General features: G+C 33.2%; 5 protein-coding genes across 5 annotated transcripts; 2 read left to right on the top strand and 3 right to left on the bottom strand.

Moving 5' to 3' along the window:
• Positions 1-1,511: 1,511 nt before the first annotated feature.
• HELRODRAFT_166801 (hypothetical protein) lies at positions 1,512-2,651 on the bottom strand (the record flags this gene model as incomplete). Its single annotated transcript, XM_009012004.1, has 3 exons — positions 1,512-1,684; positions 2,023-2,144; positions 2,467-2,651. 3 exons carry the CDS (start codon positions 2,649-2,651, stop codon positions 1,512-1,514), a joined length of 480 nt encoding a protein of 159 aa, XP_009010252.1.
• An 833-nt stretch (positions 2,652-3,484) lies between these two features.
• Positions 3,485-6,352, bottom strand: HELRODRAFT_166802 (hypothetical protein; the record flags this gene model as incomplete). Its single annotated transcript, XM_009012005.1, has 3 exons — positions 3,485-4,398; positions 4,455-4,837; positions 6,315-6,352. 3 exons carry the CDS (start codon positions 6,350-6,352, stop codon positions 3,485-3,487), a joined length of 1,335 nt encoding a protein of 444 aa, XP_009010253.1.
• A 7,459-nt stretch (positions 6,353-13,811) lies between these two features.
• HELRODRAFT_71354 (hypothetical protein) lies at positions 13,812-13,970 on the bottom strand (the record flags this gene model as incomplete). The annotated part of the gene is made up of 1 exon (XM_009012006.1): positions 13,812-13,970. One exon carries the CDS (start codon positions 13,968-13,970, stop codon positions 13,812-13,814), a length of 159 nt encoding a protein of 52 aa, XP_009010254.1.
• Positions 13,971-15,612: 1,642 nt separating this feature from the next.
• Positions 15,613-17,272, top strand: HELRODRAFT_166804 (hypothetical protein; the record flags this gene model as incomplete). Its single annotated transcript, XM_009012007.1, has 4 exons — positions 15,613-15,846; positions 16,150-16,383; positions 16,896-17,022; positions 17,088-17,272. The coding sequence occupies 4 exons, from the start codon at positions 15,613-15,615 to the stop codon at positions 17,270-17,272; spliced, it is 780 nt and encodes a 259-aa protein (XP_009010255.1).
• Positions 17,273-21,761: 4,489 nt separating this feature from the next.
• HELRODRAFT_71529 (hypothetical protein) lies at positions 21,762-22,259 on the top strand (the record flags this gene model as incomplete). Its single annotated transcript, XM_009012008.1, has 1 exon — positions 21,762-22,259. The coding sequence occupies one exon, from the start codon at positions 21,762-21,764 to the stop codon at positions 22,257-22,259; it is 498 nt and encodes a 165-aa protein (XP_009010256.1).
• Between the last annotated feature and the right edge of the window lie 1,260 nt (positions 22,260-23,519).

Consider the following 23,519-nt stretch of genomic DNA (forward strand, 5'->3'; position numbering starts at 1 on the left):
AATAAATACATTTTTTATTTGTTATGTATCTAAATGCATTGTTTACAGTTTTCATTAATCCTAAAATAGAGTCATTTAAATGTACGGGTTTTCATATTTTCAGTCAGCAAGAAAAAAAATTTCCCAAATGATAAAAAACATTGATAAAGACAATTGTTTGAGTTTAGAAGTTCCAGGTACATAAACTTATTATATTTATATTTTTGATTAAATTACAGTTACTTGACAATATAGCAAATGATCAAATACTAAAAATGGAATTTTTTCCAATTATATTTGGCTGTCAGATGTTATTTATTTTCAAAATTTTGGCTAGTGTATATATATATATATATATATATATATATATATATATATATTCAAATAAACTTATAAAATAAGTTTATTTGAATTTTAATAAACTAAACGTTCTCCAAAAAACTTTAGTGAGAAAAATCGAAAAAACGAACTACAAACATGTTAACGTCAAACATTCGGTAGAATTTATAGAATATTGTAGTATATATATATATATATATATATATATATATATATATATATATAATTTATTTATTATGCACTGACCAGAGGACGTTAACATGCCTCTTACCCAGTCAGGACAAATGAACAATTTCAAATACACATAATAATGGCAGAACAGAAATAATAATGCAACAATAAAAATAAATACAACTTCGACTTCGTAAAACAAAAATATGAGAACATTTAAAGTAAATGAACGTTCAAACCTCAGTTATTTCATCACCAACACAGTCTCAAAAAATACCAAAAGATGAATGAGTGTAAGGTTTGGCATAAATATCATCTTAAAAAATAAACATCATCATCCAATCAAAACCATAACTAATTCCAACATAAAAATAATTTTACAGGCAATCGTAGGCTGCCATTAAATAATTTTAAAACAAAAATAATAATGACTGACATTGATAATAATTAATGAAATTAATCATTTATAAAAGATATATAAGGTACTTATGACTATTAAAACATGATAAGAAAAATAAAAAAATTAAACAATAAAAAATAAAATATAAGCCAACTAAACAAAAAGATTAGACCATAGAGGGCGTTAATCTCCCCCCCCCCCCTTTGGTTTTTGAAACAAACATCCTCGCTTGGGTTAATTTTAGTATGTGTACTAACTTCAATATGCTTAGAATGTGATGAATGCAGACAACATACAATATGTATATATTTTGAATTATAAAAGTTTAATTGATAATAACCGAAATGAAATTTTTTTTTCGTTTTGCGTTTTGCGTCCAGAGACCCAGTTTCCCGAGGTAGATCTTTTACAGCCATAATTATCATTAACGCTGATAAAAAAAATCATCAGCTCTTGTAGATTGAAGCCGGTTTTTTACATTTTTAAGCTTACTGAAAGCTCATTCTGCAGATGTACTGGACACTGGAAAAGTAGAAAATATTTTGTATAACATCATTAGATTAGGATATCAAGATAACTGAGAAAGGATTTTTACAAGTTTTATTTAAATATAATTGTTCTACTATTTGATAGAATGTAATTGTGCATCCATTTTTAACATAATTTCGGTTTCATTGTCAACTTCTTCATATGACTCATCTGAATCATTTTCTATGACATCTTGGCTGCGTTCTCTGACAACACCCTTTTTGGCCGTCTTTTGACCATTCCAGAATAGTTTATATTTTTCTTTGTCTGAATTGATATAACATACTTTAGTAGTGCTTTATTATTATTATAAGCAGAAAGGCTTGGGCAAAGCCCCTTGCCCAAAACTGAAATAACATAACAAAAATAAATCCGAACGAATTTCAATAAAAATTAAAGAGTCAATGTTTAAGACAATTATCAATGTTTGAAAAAAATGCAAATTCCGAAAATTGATTATTACAGGTACGTACATTTGAAAATAATTTATAATAAACATCAGGCACGAGACAAACTAAAATATAGAATATTTTGCGTTACCATAAAATAAGTCTAGTTTAGTTTTAAAAATAGCCAATGACGGAGCATTAACAATATCCTCTGACAATGCATTCCATGGGCTAAAAACTCGATTCGTGAAAAAATATTTCCTGCAATCTTTTCTGGCCAGTCGAGTTCACAATCTGAGCTGATGACCCATTGTGTTGACATCAGCCCTGCCGCATAACTAAGGGCAAATCGCAAGGTCCACCATGCCGTGAAGCATTCTATAGACCAGGATTAAAGGATTGAATTTCTTCTGATTCTGCGGTAATTAAAGGGAAGGGAGGTTTAATTTCACCAACCTCAAACTGTATTCCAGATTTTTACAGGACTTTGGAATTTTGGTAGCTCTTCTCTGAACTTTTTCCAATTCATTTATCAGACCTTTTCTATATGGACACCAAACTTGAACAGCAAATTCCAGTCGTGAGTGAACAAACGACTTGTAGACACAGATGAAAGCTTCGTCAGACAGGCAACTAAAATTTCTTGATAGTATTCCTAACATGGAGTTAGATTTTTTTATTTGACTCAAAACATGCTCTTTGAAATGGAGGCGATCATCCATTACCACACCCAGGTCAGATATACTCTTCACCCTTGGCAAGGCCTGAGCTACATCATCTGAATCAGTGATAAAATATTCCCTTGACAAACATCTGCCTATTGTCAACACTGTATTTACTGACATTAACCTTCAAACTCCTTCTGTGGAACCACATCATTACATTATCCAAACAACCTTGCAACACCGCCTCATCTTGTGGAACTGATATGGAACCAAATATCTTTGCATCATCTGCATATAAAAAGATATTGTTGTTAATTGAGTGAATGTCATTGACCTAAATCACAAATAAAAATGGACTGAGTACTCCTCCTTGGGGAACACCACTAGCAACAGGTTTAGCACTTGAAAGTTGGTCATTTACTCTAACACGAAACGTTCTTTCCCTAAGATAGCTTTTAATCCATTTTATTATCTTGCTCTGAACTTTATATTTTTTTAATTTGAACAACAGCCTAGAATGGGAAATTCTATCAAAAGCTTTCTCCAAATCTGTATAAACAATATCTGTACTCATACCTGTTTCCAATGACGCCGTTACCTCATCAACGAATTTTAAAAGCTATAATGTGATCCCATCCTTGATAATCGTAACATTTCTCACTTGTTTCCAAAACAATTTGGGGTTTGATTTGAAACCATTTGCAATTTCGTTCAAGCGTTGTTTATGTAAATCTTTTGTTATCTTTCTTATCCTGTCTCTTAACGACCTGAACAAATCCCAACAATTGCTGCCATATCTGTAAATTTGTTTTCATGAGATATGTTTCAGCTTTATTAACAAACGTACGCTTTTTACATATTTTTCTTAATGGGACGTACATTGCAGTTAAACCAAGAATTAAATTCCTAAACGAGGTCCAATGCGCTTCAACCGACGATCCAGGATGCAAATCAAGTAATGCGGGCAGAGCATTATTAAAGTCGACATTTAAATTAGAATAATCTCCACTGTCTTAACAGAATTTTTTAATATCCGAATGTTTTACCGCATGGAAGCCACATACCTCCATAGAAAGAACAGAGTGGTCACCCGCTTCCATTGGTGCCAAACAGGATATGTTTTTGATGATATCCACATCAGTGATTACCAAGTCCAAAATGTGGGGCTGCCGTGTACCACGAGCTCTGGTGGGTTGATCAATATGCTGTTTCAAAAAATTATCATTGATGAAATTTAAAAACATATTATTTATTCCTGCAGGTGGGCCTGTTGACCCTTGAAAACCCCAGTTGATATCCGGTAAATTAAAATCACCAAGTATAAGATGAAAACCAGGCAACTTTAAAAATTCATCAAGCAGCTGTAATAATAAAATATTGTTTAAGTCAGAACTTCCAGGACTACGATACAGAGACAGAACTTTTAATTTTATTAGTTTCAAAGACAGCTGAACACAGATATATTCGTGAAATGATGATGATAAAATTAATTCAGCGATGGGAAGATCATTACAGAAATAAACCAGCAAACCACGACTATCCTTGACAGCAAAACCTTTTGATATTACCTGGTATCCATTTAATTGAAACTCAGATAGACTTGGTGGGATCTTGTAATATTTGGGATTAACTTCATTTAAAAAAATTAACTTGGGAGCACTTCTGCAAGAATCTAATAAAAACTTTAATTCCACAAATTTGTTTGTCAAAGTATCCACATTTGCATACAAAATCATAAAATCATTGATTACTGTTGAGTTAATACTTGACTTGTTCCTAACTGAAAATTTTTCTTTCTTTCTACGAGCCACAGCATAAAAATCACCTGGATGGCCCTTTATAAAAAAAACAAATTTGTTGATGTCTTCTGTTGAAGATATACTATTCTTTTTTTCAGATATTAATTTCTTGCATTCTTCTCTATCCTCTCTAATCAGGTCATGGGAAATAATAACTTTTTTGAAAGATGTATTATTTCTTAACTTGAAGCAACTTTCCAATATTTGGTTCTTAATGAATAGCCGCTCAACTTAATTAAGAGTGGCCTGGGTCTTTGGTTTTCTTCAGTTAATTTACCCAATCTAAAGCAGTCTGATATCTCCTTGCTAATATCAGTTTCAGGTAGCAAAGCATTAAAAAGGACAGACATTATCTCTTTATCTTTTGCTTTCGAGAAATGACTGTTTTCCACAAGATTGAAGACAATGATGTTATTTTTTCTTGCATTCCTTTCATTACAAATGTTAATTTTTGAATCAGTGGAAGCAACTGAACTAGCAACTGACTTAATGTCATTTGCCATTAAATCAACTTTTTTTGCAAAAAGATCAGACCATTTTTTAACATGCTCCACCTCAGCAAATTCACTTGAAGATGATTTTTTAATAGTTTCAACCTCAAACGTTTTAAATCCTCAAGCTGAACATTTATTTGGGCTTCTTTCATCTGAATCTTTTTTTTATTATTATTCTTTAAAAATCAGGATCTGACAGACGCAGAAACTGTAACAACATGCAAGGCAGTGAAACAAAATTAAACAAATAAGTGAGAAAATAAATACAAAAAGTGAGGAGAGAAATGATAAAACATGAAAAATAAAATATGACGATGGAATATAAAATGAAGTAACGGCAAATTGATAGACTAGATGATGACTTAGTGGGTTAGTGAGGTGATCGATAGATAAAGGCTAGGCCTGTGTGTGAAAAAGTTTAATGAGTATTAATATATTTGGTGACTTATTAATAGACTAAATGATGACTTAGTGAGTTAGTGAGAATCTCCTCCATCATGTCCCTCAACACATTCAGCTTGCTATTAACCTCAGCAAATTCATTCCGAAATTTTTGAGAATCTTTCATACTATCGCCGAGGTTGACAAAAAAAGAATTATATTCTGTGCGACATTTTTCACAGAGTTTTAACCTCTGACTCTGAAGCTCTATCTGTTACCTTCCTTGTCCGTGTGGTCACGTTAGGGTTAGCGTTAGCCATTCTCTATCTTCCGTTGGCGAAACACAACAAAACTTGAAAATTATTCATTAAATAAATCTTTACACTGTTAATAATTTTAAATTTAAATTATTTTGACTCAAAATTAATAAATTTACCAAAAAAGTTAATCTTTTAAAGAAAACGTTCCGAACGTAAGTTAAGTCATCATCAAAAAGCGAAAGTTAAGTTATCATCAAAAAGCGTGAAATTTTGTTGTTCAAACCTACTGTTCATTTGATTTATTACCTCATCTAAGAAAGTTGCAAAAATATCAATTTCATTTTATCATGTCCTGCTAAACATTCATCATGGTATCATCCATCATCTATCCTTTTCTTTGCACGTCGTCTTTCCAAATCAAATTCAGTGCTGATGCCATGTAATAAATCAAATGATTTGGATTCATCACAAATTTTTATCCAAATTGAGTTCGCATTTTGTCTGATGGAGTTTAACTGATAAATGCAGTCTTTCAATAATTCTGCAGCGATGGCCATATCAATTGATTTACCTTGCAGGGCTTTGGTAAACTCTCTTACACATCTGTCAGGAGATGTGGAGTAAATCGATACTACCAGTGGAATGGAACAGTAGCACAACTGTGCCGAGATATAAAGGAAAAGGAGATCTACTGAAACGTCCTCATATCGGGGTATACGTCTTCTGGAACATTCCCTGAAAGTTATTGAAAAAGTTATTGAGAGAAAACTGTTGTCGCCCGTTTCAATAGGTGGTTACCACTACAGCTTCATGGCAGGGAGAGCCACCATTGATGCTATCTATATCATTTGTCAACTACAGGAAAATACATGGCAAAGCAAAAGCGACTGTTCAAGAACTTTGATCAACGTGTTCCCAAATGAATCCGCGAAAGGATCTTTAGTCATTGTGTAACGATAATGCAGAAGAAACGAAATATGACGAAAATACAAATTTTTTTCTCGAAATATATTTTATATTAAGTTAGGACGATTTTTTTTATTGGATTGAAGTTTTTAGTCGCAAACGATATGTTTTAATGCGAAGTTAGAAAATTAATTTTTTTTAAAATTTGTTTATAACTGTCCGCCATTAAACCCGAGATAATTATATGGTGTGTTGATTGGTGTACATTAATAATAATTTACGGGCACTACGGCTGGGATATACTTCCATGCTGGCTTTCTGGGCATTACTATCAACCTCTATCTAGGGTTGACCACATAAATCATTTAATTCGTAGAAATCTCCCAAACAAAAATTTTAAAATCAGCGAGTTGCAATCGTATTTATAGCAACTAGGAACACATTGTCGATATTTGTGACTGCCTGCTTTTTTGTGACTCATACTTCGTCAACACAAGTTTCGCTGATTTTGATACTCTTATTTAATCTCCTACACAAAAAACTTTTGCAAATTTTACCAAATTATACATTAAAAAGATGAAAAGTTCAAGCGGACAACAAATTATGCCAAAATTCTGCATCTTAATTATTGAAATAGTTAACAGGAAGTCTGCCCCATTTTTTCTTAATTGACAGCCCAATATGTTGTTCTGTTTTTCGGTTGCATTTGCGATTTTTTCATCTGCTATATTATTTGGTCACATTTTATGGAGTCAATTATATTTCACTAATGTATCAATTTATTTTTTTGTACACATTCGTTCAGGTGCAGATGTTAAAGACAATAAAAAAATGTTTGTATAAAAGTTTTCATTTAAAATATGCTATTAACATTTGGTTGCTTGTGAAAATCATAAATAAAATTATTAAAATAAATTGTTTTAAAAAAGGTTGTGGAACAGAAAAAAAATGTTTATTAGTTGTTTAAACTGTGGTAGGTAGTGTTTGGTGTTAATTTTAAAAAGGTGATTTGTGGAGTTTCGAGTTAGTATTAAGACGGTAATGGATAAGAGAAATGGAAAAAGAGATATAAAAGTAGTTGGTATCGAGTTATTTGTCAGGGCTCTGTGAAGTAGCGTCACTGAGATTTTGTACTTTGTTTTAATAAGTAACTTGGCTGCATCCTGATTTTTATCCAGTTTTTTAGCCAGATTATTACCATATGCTTTTTGATGATGAGTGCTGGTACATGGATGTTTGTGCATGTACAGTTCAATGTTAATAAATACGTATTAAGTAGATAATGCTGCACATCGACTTGCTTGCAAGCAGTTTAAGCTGAGCAGTTTAAGCTAGTCAGTTAAAGAATTTACAAAGTTTAGGATTACATGAAACATCATTTGAAATGAAAATTCTTAATTCTTGTTTTTTTCACCCAAAAGAAGCATTATAATCTTTTTTAAAAGAGTAGATTTGAGTGATAAAGGTGAATGAGTCATTAATGAATGTACATGGTTGGATGGATTGATTGATTGTGGTGGGTTTGCATCTTGATTCAAAAATTGACGATTTGTTTTTTCATGTTTTGAGATATAAGAAGAATTCGCCGGCTATTTTGTTAGACTGTGTTAATATATGGCTAGATTTAGAAGGATATTTTTGAGCTATGAATCAAGATTTAATGTGCAAAAGGTTAAATAAGAGCAGATTTGTTTGATTTTGAAAAATATTGGTCATTTGCTTCATAGAGACAAATAGGATATCAGTGGTCTATAGTTCTACATTTCTCTCCAGTATTTTTCAAAGACATCAACGACAAACACACAATGTATGTACATACACGTAAATCAAAGCATCAGACTTGTTACATGTGACAGGCGTGGACCTCTTCAAATTTAGGTCCAGTCACGATGCCATTCAACCATTACACCATCGCCACACCTAACTATATTATTTAGTGTTACTAGTATTTTGCATTTTGCTTATGGTTAAGGAATGTGTAATATAATTTATTTGTTAGAAATGTCAATTGATTTTTGGAGGGATTAAAACGGTTCATGAAATGATTTTCGAATATAGTTGTATATTAGACTTGAGAAAATTTAATTCAATAAGTTGTTTATTCATTTTATTGAATTGAATGGAATGCAAGAACTTTGGTCAACGTGTTCTCGAATGAATCCGCAAAAGGACCTTTAGCCATGGTGTGAGGATAATGCCGAAGAAACGAAATATAACGAAAATAAGTTGTTTATTCACCTTATTGAATTGAATTGAATGGCATTGAGAAAATAAGAAATTTTGGTAATTTATGGTAAGAGCACAGTTAAGTCTGGTAATTGTCAGAGTAGGTTTATATATGTCATGGCTCTTGTGATGTTATGTTAAAAAAAACTATTTTCTAAAAACTTAGATCCTTAATTAAAATTTATGGTTACTAATAATAATATTTTGACTTTTCAAAAAATACAAATTTTGATGAATTTTAAAAATTTTTCACCAATCTTTTTCAAACCAATAAATTTAGATTAAAAGATTGTTATGTGAAATTGACAAAACTAGACGGCGCAGTGCAAAATGTTTACGATTCTGTTGCAAAGCCAAAGGATAAAAAAGTTTGTCAAATTGAATATTTAATGCTACATTGGTGTCATTTGTATAGTTTTTTAGATGATGTTTTAATGTTCAACCACATTTAACACTCCGTTTGGAATAAGCTCCTCTGCGTTAACTTCTCCAAGGTTTTTTTCAATTATGTTAGTACTGTATAGCAGTTGCTGGTTCGGTAAGGTAAATTGGTCGTTTCTCTGGTTTGCTGTCATTTTACTTCCGTGTTGTCCTCGATTGATACTAGGACACGTTTTGCTTCAATTTGTCGGCAAAACCTTTGTATTTGACCCTTTATCTCGCAATTTTAGCATGTTGGTATGTCTTTCTCTGTCTGTTGATTGTTAAACCGTCATATATGGCACTTTTTACCACAATTCTAACAGGTTTTAACAAATTTGTTCATTAATTAAGACTATAATGATTGTTAAACCGTCATATATGGCACTTTTTACCACAATTCTAACAGGTTTTAACAAATTTGTTCATCAATTAAGACTATAATGTACTTTATATATATTGTTGTAACCTTTGAACGCTCGTTACTACCAACACCAATGTTTTATTTTTCTAAGATCTCTATATTTCCAACACCAGTAGTTTCCAACGATCGTTCAGTTATTGTTATTCCGTAGGTTCAGGATTTCCGATAGATGAACACAACTGCATCAATCGCAAACTTGGTTAATCGAATGCCAACAGTAACAGAAACACTTAACTAATCCATGTAACTATATAATTCACATTTACGACTTCGCTTTAAACCTCGCTATTGACTTAGCTACTCCTGCCCCTTATATACCCTCTACAGTAGATGTTTACAATCCTCTATGGCCGGGGTAGGCAAACTTTTTGCTGTGAGGGCCGCATTGAAAACTATTTTACCTTTGAAGGGCCGCATATGTACTTAAATTGCAAATTGTTTTGACCCGGGGAGAATTTTTTTAAGATTTGTGGCTCCTTTTTTTGGTCATAATGTTTGGCTGACGATCTTTTTTGGCGAACAAGGCCTCGCGGGCCGCATTATATAGCATCGCCGGCCGTAGTTTGCCCACCTCTGCTCTATGGTATGAAAAGTTTCTATGGCTTACAAACAGCGAAGATTTTTTTTTTTATTCCAAATTTTATTCAAACAAAAATAATTCAGGAGATCAATAAAGGTGAATTACTTGTTGAAACCACCCTTAACTAACAACATCAGTGTTTGAAATAAACAATAAACTGTCATATATAGATATATACACACATCAATAATACTAACAAGTTACCACCTAATAACAGTAATAATAATACAATAATATCAATATCAATAATACTCTTATATATACTTATATATACACACATACATACACCTACAATAATAAATAATATGCATGCATGAACAAACAATATGTATATAATTGATTCACGTCACTGACGATGACTTCCGTGGAGGCCAGCAGAGATGTAACACCATCCCATCATCATACTAGGGTCCGTATGCTGGTCCCTTTGAAGCATTAGATACTAATGCATTTCTTTTTTAGGCCTCTTTTCAAGGTATGGAGACTAGGACACATCAAGCTACTCATGCCCGAGGTGTTCCAGAGTTTCACTCCTCTTACTGCCCAGTATCTGTAATTTAGGTTGGTACGACCATGTGCCAATATCAGCATACCACATCATCTAATCTTACTAGAGACAGTTTCAAGCGTCATTAATTCCCCGTAACCATCATTATTTAAGACCTTGTAAATAAAACACAATGTTAAATATATGTTCAGTTGAGGAACATATATTTACTCACCGCTTTTATATATGGGCAGTACCTTAGCCAATTTCATTCTTTTTGGAAAGTGACCAATTTTTATGAATTTATTAAACAATGATGCGAGCGGATGTGCAAATGGTATGAATGGTGTTCTTTAACAGCTTTGTTGATAAAAGATCACCATCATAACTATTTTTACTTTTTAATTTATTCGTTATTAAAATGACTTCGTCAGTAGATGTATCCACAGCCAGAATAGATGGATAATTGAGTTGGTTAAACAAAGATTGATTTGGGAACGGATTGGGTGGACTGCCGGGAGTTAGTTTACTACCTTGCTCAATAAAAAATGTATTTAATTCATTGACTATTCTTATTTTGCTCATCATGGAGTCATCATCTTTAAGGAGATGAGACTCGGATGGCTTGGGTCTAAGCATACTATTTATTGCATTCCATTTTTCTCTATGAGTTCGACATTTTTTAAATCTATTTTCATAGAAAAGTTTTTCCTTAGCTCTTTTCGATTTAATAAAATAATTCTTATATTTATTATATATGTTTTTATTACAAAGAGAAGGATTGCACAAATACGCTTTGTACAAGTTATTTTTGTGTAAACAGATATTATATAACTCAACATCCATCCACGGTTTTTTAAATCGATTTCTTTTGACAACTATTGGGCAGGAGCTATTGATGCATTTAATATATAAGTTAAAAAATTGTCATAATCAGAATCTAAATCAGAATCACTAGAAAAATCCGGCCAACATAATTCACTAAGAAGTTTGTTGGATGAATTTAAGTTTACAGCATTGATTGCTCGAGTTCTTATCGGTGGACGAGGATGGTTGGCGACAATGAGACCTTCCCATCCTATTGAAATAAAAATTGGCAGATGATCCGACAAATCTTCACACAAGATACCCTTAGAAAGGTAGTTAATGTCATTGGTAAAAATGTTGTCAATGATGGACGCACAGGTATTATGTACATGCGTCGGTCGGTTAATTAGAGGACTCAAATCAAAACCCCTCATAAGATTCAGGAAAGCTTGACATGCATAATTTTCAATGGCTATATTTATGTTATAATCACCAAGTACCGTACATTGGAACCCTTCTCAATTCTGATACATTCATTAAAAAAGACATCTATGGATTCTAGAAAGTCATTTACTTTGACATTGGGAGGCTTATATATAGTAAAAAAAATAATAATATTTATTTACACAATAAGTTCTAATGCCTGACCATTCAAAGCAGTCAGTATTAAAATTTTGGTTAGTATTTAAGTTAGGATATACAATATTTTTACTAAATAAGATACCAGTCCCACCTCCTCTTTTGATGGTTCTGTTATTTATGACAATATCATATGATGGTAGCTTCGCATGGATATATTCACGAATGGTATTATTCTGCAACCAGGTCAAGGCAATAATACAATTCTTGATTTTTATGCCATTGACAAGTCCAATTAATTCAGTCAGATGAGCACTTAAACTGCGACAATTTATATGCACAACGATCAACCGTTGGGCGTCTTGACCACAGTCACCAATTATATTATTATTCATCTCAGACAGAGTAAGATAATTAGAAATTGAGAAAAATTTGAAGTAGCTAGGCAAATCAGCATATATGTTACTGAACATATCAATAAGTGAATTATAATTCATGTCATCATTAAATTTAATACCATCATTCACATTAATTTCATCATTCAAAACAGTATTGATATCATTCACAGTAAAGTTAATATCATTATTCACATTAGCATCCATGTCATCATTCATATTAGTAATCATGTCATCAATTACATTTAAATCAATGTTATCATTTGTATCAACATTCATGCCATCATTCACCTTAATAACCTCAATCACAACACCATTAGTTTCACCGTACACATTAGTAACATCATTAATGTCATCCTTTACATCAGCTTTCATGACACCACTCATATGAGCAACATCACTAGTAATAGAAGTAGAGTTCATAGTTAATATCATCATTAACCTCAGCTTTCATGTCACCACTCATATCAACAACATTACTAATAACAGCAGTAGTGATCATGACTTTATTTGCACTATAATTAATATCATCGTTGACATTAGTTTTCATGTCACCACTCATTTCAACAACATCATTAATAACAATAGTAACAGTGTTCATGGCTTCATTCACACCATAGCCAGCATTAACATCCACATTAGCTTTCATGTCATCTTTCACATCAGCAACACCATTAATAATAGCATTCGTGACTTCATTTACATTATAGTTATCATCATTCACATTCGCTTTTTTGTCATCATTCAGATTAACATAATTCATACAATTCACAGCAGGCAACAGTCATATATTACCATTTTTATTTGTGTTATCAACAGTTGGTTTATCATGTTTGAAGAACCATTCACGGACCACCACATCTTTAGGCATTATATCTGGGTCTGTCATTTTAGTTTTAGTAGTATCAGTCGCCTCAACACAGACTCTGAAGTCTGTCGCATCCTCATCGTCTCTGTTAGTGAGATCTTTTTCTGGTTTATCTTTGCCACCTAGAATGGAAAAGCAAGTTAAAACATGGATCTCATTTGATGAGAGGAAATCGGTGACATCCTTTCTGTTGCATGTTTGAAGGTTGCTCATATGAAACACCTTTTTTTTAATGCGGTTCTTATTGGCCTGCAGTTTGCAGCCTTTATTCAGTTTTTTACCAATGATTTTTATTGGCCTTTTGTTTTTGGATTTAACTTTTTTTACAGGTTCATCTAAAGCATGAGGCTTTGTCCTAGGTGAAGCAGGTTTTGAATAGTTCAGTGTGGTATTTACTGCGGAGAGAGATTTATCCTTTTCTGAGTGTTTAGAGGATTCAGCGTTGACTTTGCTGCAATGAAGGCTTGTGGCTTGAAGAGTTTTATCCATTCCTGCCTGGTTAGAGGATACAATGTTCAATTTGCTAGGCGGATGGCTTTTTTTTCTTATTGTGACGTTTATGAAAGGTCCATCATCTGTAGGAGAGTCAGGGTATTTTGACCAGGGATGTATTCCTGACACTGATACAGCATTGCTATTATTGTTCTCTTTGCTTTTAGTAGTTAATGCTGTTTTGATAACAGAGGAAATCTGGCTAAGATCTTCAGAAAATCATTAAATACCTGAAGCTAACATATCAACTACAGTATTTGACCATTTGTTTGTACTTAGAGAATCATCATTTGAGTGCAACTGGCAAGTCAACCATCCTAGTTGAGTCAATGCTTGTCCAGCTGTTTGGAGCAATTCACCAATTCTTTCCGTTGAGGACATTTTAGAATTACTCCAACTTCATAAATTTTCCAAGTAAATACTGCAAAAGTCAATGTAATTTCTTTGCCGAATATTTTTATATTTTATTTTACGAAAATCCGGAAAAAAGTCATTGAAGTCATTTTTTATATTTTCTGATTCGCCTGTCTGTGGTGCGTATGCAGAAAAAAATAGTCATTGTTTGCTTTTCTAGGCGAAGCTTGATCCACATGAGACGTGAATTAATCTTTTTAATATCCAGTACTTTTTGGGCTAGCGATTCTTTGACAAAAATTGCAACACCATTTTTGGCTGTCTTTTGACCATTCCAGAATAATTTATATTTTTCTTTGTCTGAGTTGATATGACAGACACCATTTGATTTCTATCTAGCCTCTTGAAAGCAGCAAATGTCAATCCTTCTACGCTCGAGCATTTCTGCGATTTCCATACTGCAGCCAATCAGTGATCCAACATTGAGAGTTTCAAGTCTAAGTACCGTAGAGGGGCCATTCTGAATTTTTTTCTGCAACATTCCTTTGCTATTGGGGGGGGGGGCTCGAGCCCGAAAGCCGGTACAAGTTGCCGCCAGTGAAGATATATTGGCTAGTTTAATAGCTATGGCTTTTATATAGATACAAATTTTGAAAAAAATCGCTTAAAAAATGAGGGGGTGATGTCACAAAAATTTTCATAACTTGAAAAATAAATGTAATATCTCTATACAAATTTTATTTTATCGATAAAATACATTGAGGTACTTACCGTTAACATTTAAAAAATCGGCCGTTAACATTTAAAAAATCGGGGATAGTCAGGCGTGGAGCATGGCTCAAGTTGGCAATATACATTTTTGTTTGCCAAGTTGATTATTTTATGTTTTTATTTCTTTTGATCTTAAACTGATTCCGAGCAAATCTTCATTATCAGTTTTTTTTTACCACTTTTCTATATCTTTTTCAATAAGGCAAAATTATTTTTTGTGCATTGGCAATACTTTAGTTAATTTATTTTGAGTAATAATTGTCTAAATGGTAAACTGTTCGACTTTTTATAATTTTTCCAATTCAGCTTGAAGGTCTTCATTTTCTCCTGAAATCATAAGAGTTAAATTTGTTAAAAAAAACTAAATAAAAGCAAAATATTATCATGAGCACTATAACTTATTTTAAATACATCCTTATTTTGTTGAACATGATTGTGCAAATTATGATAAAGCATTAAATAGTTTGAAATTTGTACAAAATGTAGTCGCAGAGTGCGGTTTGCTTAAGTCTGCCACAATGATTTCTTTAGACGATATTTTAAATTAAATTACACTGCCCAACAGTGTTTTTGTATCTGAACCAAAATTAGTTGTTTCTTATGTATTTCCACCTGCTGAATCCGAAAATGACATTAAAAATTACATATTAGCTCTAGTTCAAAAGATAAAAGCAAAACTCTATCCTCAAGAGTATAAATTTTTATTTTTTGGAAAAATTTTTTTATCTTTTTTTATTTTGCCTCTTGGCTATCTATAATGTTTTATTTATAGAGGCACAAATGAAATAGAAGAAGGAAAAAAAAGCCAGCCTTCCACATCAAATGATTCTGATTTTGTGTCAACAGATGATGCACCACACAGAAAAATAACCTTGTTTGCGTTGATATCTATGGATAAATGTATTGTCTCAATTTGAGCTATGATCCAAGTGAATGGAGATTATTCATAGATTCATCAAAGCTAAGCTTGAAAGCTGTATTACTGCACAATGGAAATCATTTTCCATCAGTTCCTTTTGGCCATGCAGCTCACATGAAAGAAACTTTCCTAAATATGAAAACTCTTCTTAACCCAATCAATTACAACGAACACAAATGGAAAATTTGTGGTGACCTAAAAGTATTCCTAAAAGTATTGCCACTTTTTTAGGAATGCAATTAGGCTATACCAAATACTGCTGCTTCTTGTGTATGTGGGACATAGAGACAAAATTTCATATTACACAAAAAAGGACTGGCCTGCAAGAAATCTCAACAAAGATGAAAAAAATTTTGTCGCTGAAAGATGTACTTCTTCCATCCTTACACATTAAGCTGGGTTAAATGAAAAATTTTGTCAAAGGAACAAAGAAGGACAGGCTTTTAAGTATTTAAGAAACAAATTTCCAAAACTAAGTGATGCAAAGTTAAAGAGGGTATTTTTGTTGGACCATAGATACATGAACTTGTGAAAGATCCTGCATTTGATGAAGTTTTGAAGGGGCAAGAAAAAGAAACTTGGGAATCTCTCAAGGGAGTGATTTGTGGATTTTTAGGCAACAGAAGAGATGATAACTACATCCAATTGGTAACAGTACTTCTGCAAAAACGCCATCAACTAAAATGTAACATGTCCATGAAGATTCACTTCCTCCACTCACATTTAGACTTCTTTCCCCTTTGTGGAGCTGTTAGTGATGAACATGGAGAAAGGTCCCACCAAGATATTTCTGTGATGGAAAAAAGATATCTGAGTCGTTGGAATGAAGCTATGCTTGCAGATTAATGTTGGTTTATATGTAGGAATGCTCCAGAGCTCGCATACAGGCGGAAAGCAAAAATAGAACACTCGCGCGAAAATATTCTATAATGATTTTTGTATTTATTAGCTTTCATTGTTTAAAACTGTTAGAATGTAATCTTTATTGAAAAAACTGAATGCACTTTAAATATTATTAAAATAAGTAAATTATATGTCATACTGCTATGCTGTGAATAAGAAAAACGAAAAAATTTTTGTTGTTGTATATCTCAGAAACTAGAGCTAATAAAAAATTTTCGTTTGCATTTTCGTTTTTCTTACCCCAAAATTAGTATAATTTGACTAAAAAAGTTAAGGATACAAAAAAAATATTTTTTTTGTTGCCCAGTATTATTATTATATTTTTCTATTTAAAAAATTTTAATTTAACGATTTCGCAGCTTAATTATCTAAATCAGGACATAGAAAATCCATCAACAACTAAGACCATTGGACATCTTATTGATTCCCTTTATGAAAAAAATCTTATTGATAAAGAAACTTTTGAAGTTCTCATGCCATTTAAAGGTAGCTACATCCATTTATTTATATACATTGACATGTTTAAATATTTTGAAATACACTATGTGTAGATGTCAAATATTCAGTTATTGAGCATGAGGATGAGTCTTCTGAAGAATATGAAAAAGTGTATGAACTCTCAAATTTGTTGTACTCAAAGTCTGAAGAGGCTTACGGATATCTTAAATCAATAATTCCCCTTCCAAATATTGCAATATCTCCTACTAAAGATAAATGGTTTATTAATATTCATTAAGCTTTTACGAATTCAAATGCATCGATTCATTTTTTTATTCAGTACCACACCATCTTGTTTGAAAAGAATAATAAATGAGATGTTTCCTAGTGCAACTAACATTGGTTCAGTTGATTCATCACTCAGCCTGACAGATCTTTTCATCGAAGCTAACATGATTCTAAAGGGGACTCATTTTCTTGTCGAGAAACAAGCAAGTGTGTGATTTTTTAAAGGCTTTTAGATGCCTAGGTTTTGTTTGAATCAGGGTTTAAAATGTTAATGTTATGTACAATGGTTTATTCTACTTTTAGATTGATATCAAACGTCGTAAGATGAACAATTTGTTTTTGTAGCTAATTATTACTTTGCATGTGTTCAAGCACTGAAATATACAGTCTAAATGTTTACAGGCAAACATTCAACTTGTTTTTCTTTACGTTTCTATATTCAAGGGTTTTTTTTAATTCGGTATCAATATTGTATTGTATTGCCTGGCTTTTATAGCCCCTCCTCTGAAAGAACCTGAGAAGAGCTTTTTAAACGCTTCTTGAAAACCTGCCGGTTTATGTTGTCAATTCTCTTTAGTTTTACTAGTAGATCATCCCACATTTATGCTGACGATACATAACCTTTTTTTTATAGAAACGTGAAGAATTGAATTTTGGAAGCACAAGATCTCCATTATCGAAGGATTTTAGTTTATTTCAGTTCGCAACCAGATACTAGTTAGAATTATTCTCTCAAGTAACGTGGAGCATCGCCGGCCTGTGAATCTTTGACAAGGGGAGCTTATCTGAACAAAACTCTTCCTGGCATACAAAGCTTTTTAAGCAGAAATTGAATCGAACTTTGAGTATCCTGCGACCAGCGTTAAAATTATATAACATGTCATCACGAATGGATAGTGTGATTCCGTACGTTCTCACTGCTACGAATTTAACTACAAACAAGCGTCTTTGTTGATTCAACTGTCAGATGACGTCTAATCGATCTAATTTTGTACAGCTAACAGACAGAATAGAAACAGACAGCAAAGTTTTTTATATGACTTTCCATCGATAGGTCAGAATCCAGCATAACACCGCTTTAGTTACTGGATCTTTGAATTCATTAATGTGACCAAGACCTTGCGATGTTCCCATTCACAAATACTGTGTCAATTTTTTCCCTAATAATGATGAAAAAACATTCTACAATCTTTCTGGATTATCAGCATTAAAAATTATAAGCGATTGATAATAATTTTTATCTTTTAACGTGAATAAACTTATGTCAATTGATAAATTCTTTCTGATTTGTGAGTTGAAAGTTTTACGTTGTGGCATTCTTTATCAAACCAACTGCGTGATTTAAAACGTACTTCTTTGTTTACCATTGAAGTGTGTTGGAACAGTCTATATCAATCAATCAGTCTACAAATTATTAAAGCAACGTACCTCGTGCGAGCTGTATTTTATAACCTTGGCACGTTCAATTAGCGTAATTAATAGTTTCAATATCATAAGCTAAATTATTTATGAACACAAAATTTATTTATAAATTAACCACTTGAAATTAAATTTCAGTTTAAAATTAGTAGCCGAGGAATTTAGCAACGTAATAAACCAAATTTTTACCAACATAAACAATTTTTAAACGTTTAAAAAAATCGACATGTTTAGCGAGTTTAACAGCTTGATAAACGCACACATATATCCTAATATATATCTAGAGATGACCTTGTCCATGATGTTTCACCATTCATCAGTTAAGTATTTCTATTATATATTCCCAATTGTATCAAAATTTAGTATGCTACATTTTTTATAGCATAAAAGATAAATCGTCCTTATAGGAAGCACAGAAATTAAAGATATAATAAAAACAGATGCAATTGTTTCAAGGGGATATGGAGATTGCAGAATTTCAAAAAGAACCAGCTTATCTAGACCGAGTTGAACACATTGTGCGTTATGGCACCTGCAACAACAGCTACTCAAAAGAAATTAACAAAAGAATGGCCATCGCCTAAAAAATGTTTGCGGCATTGAGAGAAATTTCGAAAAGTAGTAATATTTTTTCAATAGATTATACATGTGAAATTTTGAGAACATAGAAATATGAAGACTAATCATTAGCATTTGAAATAGATTTCTACAGAAAGCTTCTAGAAATCAGTGAGAAACAGATGGTGGGAAATTAAATCACAAGAAACTATCAGGGATAACATTAAAAATATTTAAAAAGTTAGAAAATTTGGACACTAAACATTTGCAAAATGATGAATAACAAATCAATATTGGAGATTTTTGAAAATGAATGAATGAGTTGGGTAGGGAACGTCGAATACATTAAAATTGGCCACAGGTAGAAGAGTATTTTGGAAATCTATAAAAAATTTCTCATCAGTTTTTTAAAAGAATAAAAAAGGCTATTGATTGACTGGTTGTTTTTTTTAATTTTCTTAATGAAATTTTTTTAATTTAAATTTACTTCTTTAGTCTGTTATAATGAGTAAATCTAGAAGATCAACGAAAGAATCGATTTGTTATAATATTATATTATTATAATCCCTAGGGCAACAACAACATTTGTTATAATCTAGGCGGTGCGAAGACGAAGGTAATCTCGAATGAACGAAGGTTTTGAGGCCGGCATTGGGGGAGGATGTATAAAAGTGTGGGCTTGAGTGAAGTTGTTATACCAAGTGATCAAAAGTCCGTTTTGGTGTTTGATTAGCGACAGCCTGCCTAATAATCGCGATATTTGAACTCGATATTTTGGACTCGTTGTTTATGTTGAAAACTAATTAGAAGTTGTAGAAATAGAAGAATTAATTTGTGAATAATGAATATGTTTTTTTTTATATAAAATTGTGCTTTAATTCTTCTATTGAAAATTATACAAGCCTGCCTCGAAAGTTACAACCTTGATGTCAAAATAATTTTTTTGGGGGATAAATCACGATGTCAAAAACAAAAAATGCCGAAACTGTGTAAGCTTGGTGTTCATCTTAAAGAAGAGCTTTAGAAGCGGAACTATCATTTACACTGCAACAAGGGGTGTTGGTAGCGCGCTTGATGAAAGACCTTATGAAGGGTGATAAAGATCCTAATGGTTCTAAATTCGACACGATAGATGACCGAGACTTTGAGACAAGGGGAGACGGTCACGCAAACTGGCTAAATGATGTAACTGCTCTTGAAAATGTCAGCGGATATGGAGGAACAATCAGCTGCTGTGAAGGAACAGTCACCAGCTGCGAAGAAACTGTAAAAAAACTGAAAGACGAGATCACGTCTAAAATCAAGCTGAAATTCACTGAATTCAATGAGAAGATTTCGAACTGGGCAACTATTATAAAATAGGATGACTTCTAAACTAAATGAAAAAATTGTCAAACTCTTGTATGAAGTAAGAATTTGAAGCAAAAAATAGAGCAAACTAAGAAATTACTGGGCGCGCCTGTTACCCAAATTTCTGCAAAAACGTTGAAGCGTCGGTATTTGCCTGAGAAATTTTTTAAAATTTCCCAATTTGAACTGTGGTAGCAAGCAGTGGTTAAAACAAAAGAGTAGGCAACCACTTTTGTGCTGGCACTTGGAATCAGCAGTAGAGGTCTTCAAAATTCCTGTCAAATATCTTAAATTTTAAATTGCTGGAGTGCACTGGCTATGAGGCGCGTCCCCAGGTGGTGGACAAGGGAATGCTTTCGAGGCTAGTATATGGGTAGACGATGTAAGTTGTCGCATGTTGGCCGGCGAGATGGCTCAGTGGTTCAAATGCGCACTGAGTCAAACATCTTAATGGCTATCATATACTCAGACTAAATACATGTATACGTCGTGTGAAAAGGATAAACAGCTTTTGTGGCGAAGATGGCTGATGGCTGCTTCAAATCAATGGTTGAGGATATGAACATAATAAAATATATACAGATAATATATATGCAACATTGTAAGTGGTTCTGCGTTATGTCAGAGCTGCAATAATAAAGACTAAAAATGTTCTGGGCTGGGAGACCTTTTAGGATTGCATCGAATAATACGGAATAAGATGCCGCTAACTAACTGTACCAGAAGAAAGAAGACAACGGTGAAAGAGGCGGAGGATCCTATGACAACGGCTCCAACAGCAGATGATCTTCTATTCTAAATCCACTGCCTTGTGGAACAAGGACCTTTGACCCAAAGACTAGGTGCACTGCTTACAACAGTGCTCTCTTTGGCACGAGATAAACTGCAACCACGCTGCCTTGTGTGCTTCCAGCAAAAAGGCTAGGCCCACTGCTTATAACTGGTGGTTTTCGTAAAGAATTGAGCAATTCCAGATAAAAAAAATTTTTTTGACCCAAACATCATCACAAAAAAAGAAAAGATTTTCTACTCCCTGGAAGACCTTAAATGGTCAAAGGGTGACAATATCCAGGAAGTACGCAACAGTGGAGGGATGTTGCGGAAAATCGGGCGTCTCCTCCTGAAATATCAGACTTGGCACATTAAATACTGGATTGCTTACTGGGCGCTCTATGGAAATCGTCGACATGTTGGAAAGACGAAGGGTTGTCATCTGTTCTCTGCAGGAAACAAGATGGAAATCAAATGGTGTTTCTCTAATTGGGAGTTACAATTTGTTCTGGAATGGCCAAAAGACAGCCAAAAATGAAGTGGGAATCTTCATACGGGAATCACTGGCACAAAATGTACTGGAGGTGACTCGAATCAGCTCACGCTTGATGCTGATTAAACTCAGAATGGGAAAACAGGTTCTGACTGTTTTCTCTGCATATGCACCACAGACCGGTGAATCTGAAAACGCCAAAAATGATTTCTGGAACACACTCTCAGATGCCGTCAGGAAAACACCATCATCAAAGATACTATTGATATGTGGCGACCTCAACGGCCATGTTGAAGATAAAGCTAATGGGTCAACGTTGTCTATGGAGGCTTTGGCTACGGTTTTCAAAAAAATGACGGTGTACGGATTCTGGAATTTGCTGAAAGCCATGAACTCTCCCTGTTGAATACCTACTTCAAGAATATGGCAGAACATTTGATCACATATAAAAGCGGAATGTCATGCACACAAATTCAGACAACAACACAGACGACTATTCAGGAATACCAAAGTCATTCCAGGTGAATCATGCATCTCTCAACATCGATTGCTGGTGGCCGATATGATCATGGGACGACCACGATCTCTGACTGATCGAATGCCTACTAGAATAAAAACTTGAAAAATGAAGAACCTCTCGAATATATATATATATATATATATATATATATATATTCTATAAATTCTACCGAATGTTTGGCGTTAATGTGTTTTTAGTTCGTTTTTTCGATTTTTCATCATCAGTGCAAGTTGATTTATATAGGAAAATATTCACTTTGTGAAAGTGAATTTAGATGGAAATTAAGTGTCAGATTTCTTTATTGTCCATCTTCGTGGGTTTACTTTTCTTCATCAATAGCATCATATTCTTTTTTGTCATTGTTTACAATGCTAGTTTTTATTACTTCTTTGTTTTCATTGTTGATTAAGCGCCGGGTTGGGAGTGAGGTTGTCATTTTTTGTTGTATATTTATTTTTGGTTTATTGATGTCAATTAGGACTGCTTCTGCAATTTTTAGATCCGTGTAGTTGGTATTCTGGTATATTACTTTGATGTTGCTGTCGAGGATTTCGCGGCTTATAGTGAGTGTGTTGAGTCCAAATGAGATTTGATAGCACCACTCTGTTTACGGCTGACTCCTTTCCATACTGGATGTTTTACGAAGTCTATTTGGGTTTAGCAGAACTGAAAAGGGGGTAGTGTTATAATCTGTTTTAATGGTCTATTTTAATGAAAAAAGACAGTTGGTGCCTATTATATCAAAAACGACAAAAATGAGATGGTTCTTGAACAAGATGAGATCAAGCTACATTAGAAAGAATACTTCAACCGTCTGTTAAATGAAACAAATCCCATCAATGTCAACTTTGACGCTCCACCCATCAAAGGTCCGATTGCAGACATCACTGTAGAGGAGCTTACAAAAGTTCTGAAAGCTATGAAGGATGGAAAGGCAGCAGAGCCCTCTGGACGCACAAATGACATTATCAAAGCATCTGGTACTGCAGGTATCTAAACGTTACTACAACTTTGCCCTAAAGTGTGGAGAAATTGCTCAATGCCGACAGAATGAAACTATAGCATGACAGGTGGAGTCTACGCCGACAACTCATTCTAGAATATCTTGTTCGATTTGAGATGGAAATGTACATGAATACTAAGACT

Source organism: Helobdella robusta (assembly GCF_000326865.2).
Source record: "Helobdella robusta unplaced genomic scaffold HELROscaffold_10, whole genome shotgun sequence".
Lineage (NCBI taxonomy): Eukaryota > Metazoa > Annelida > Clitellata > Rhynchobdellida > Glossiphoniidae > Helobdella > Helobdella robusta.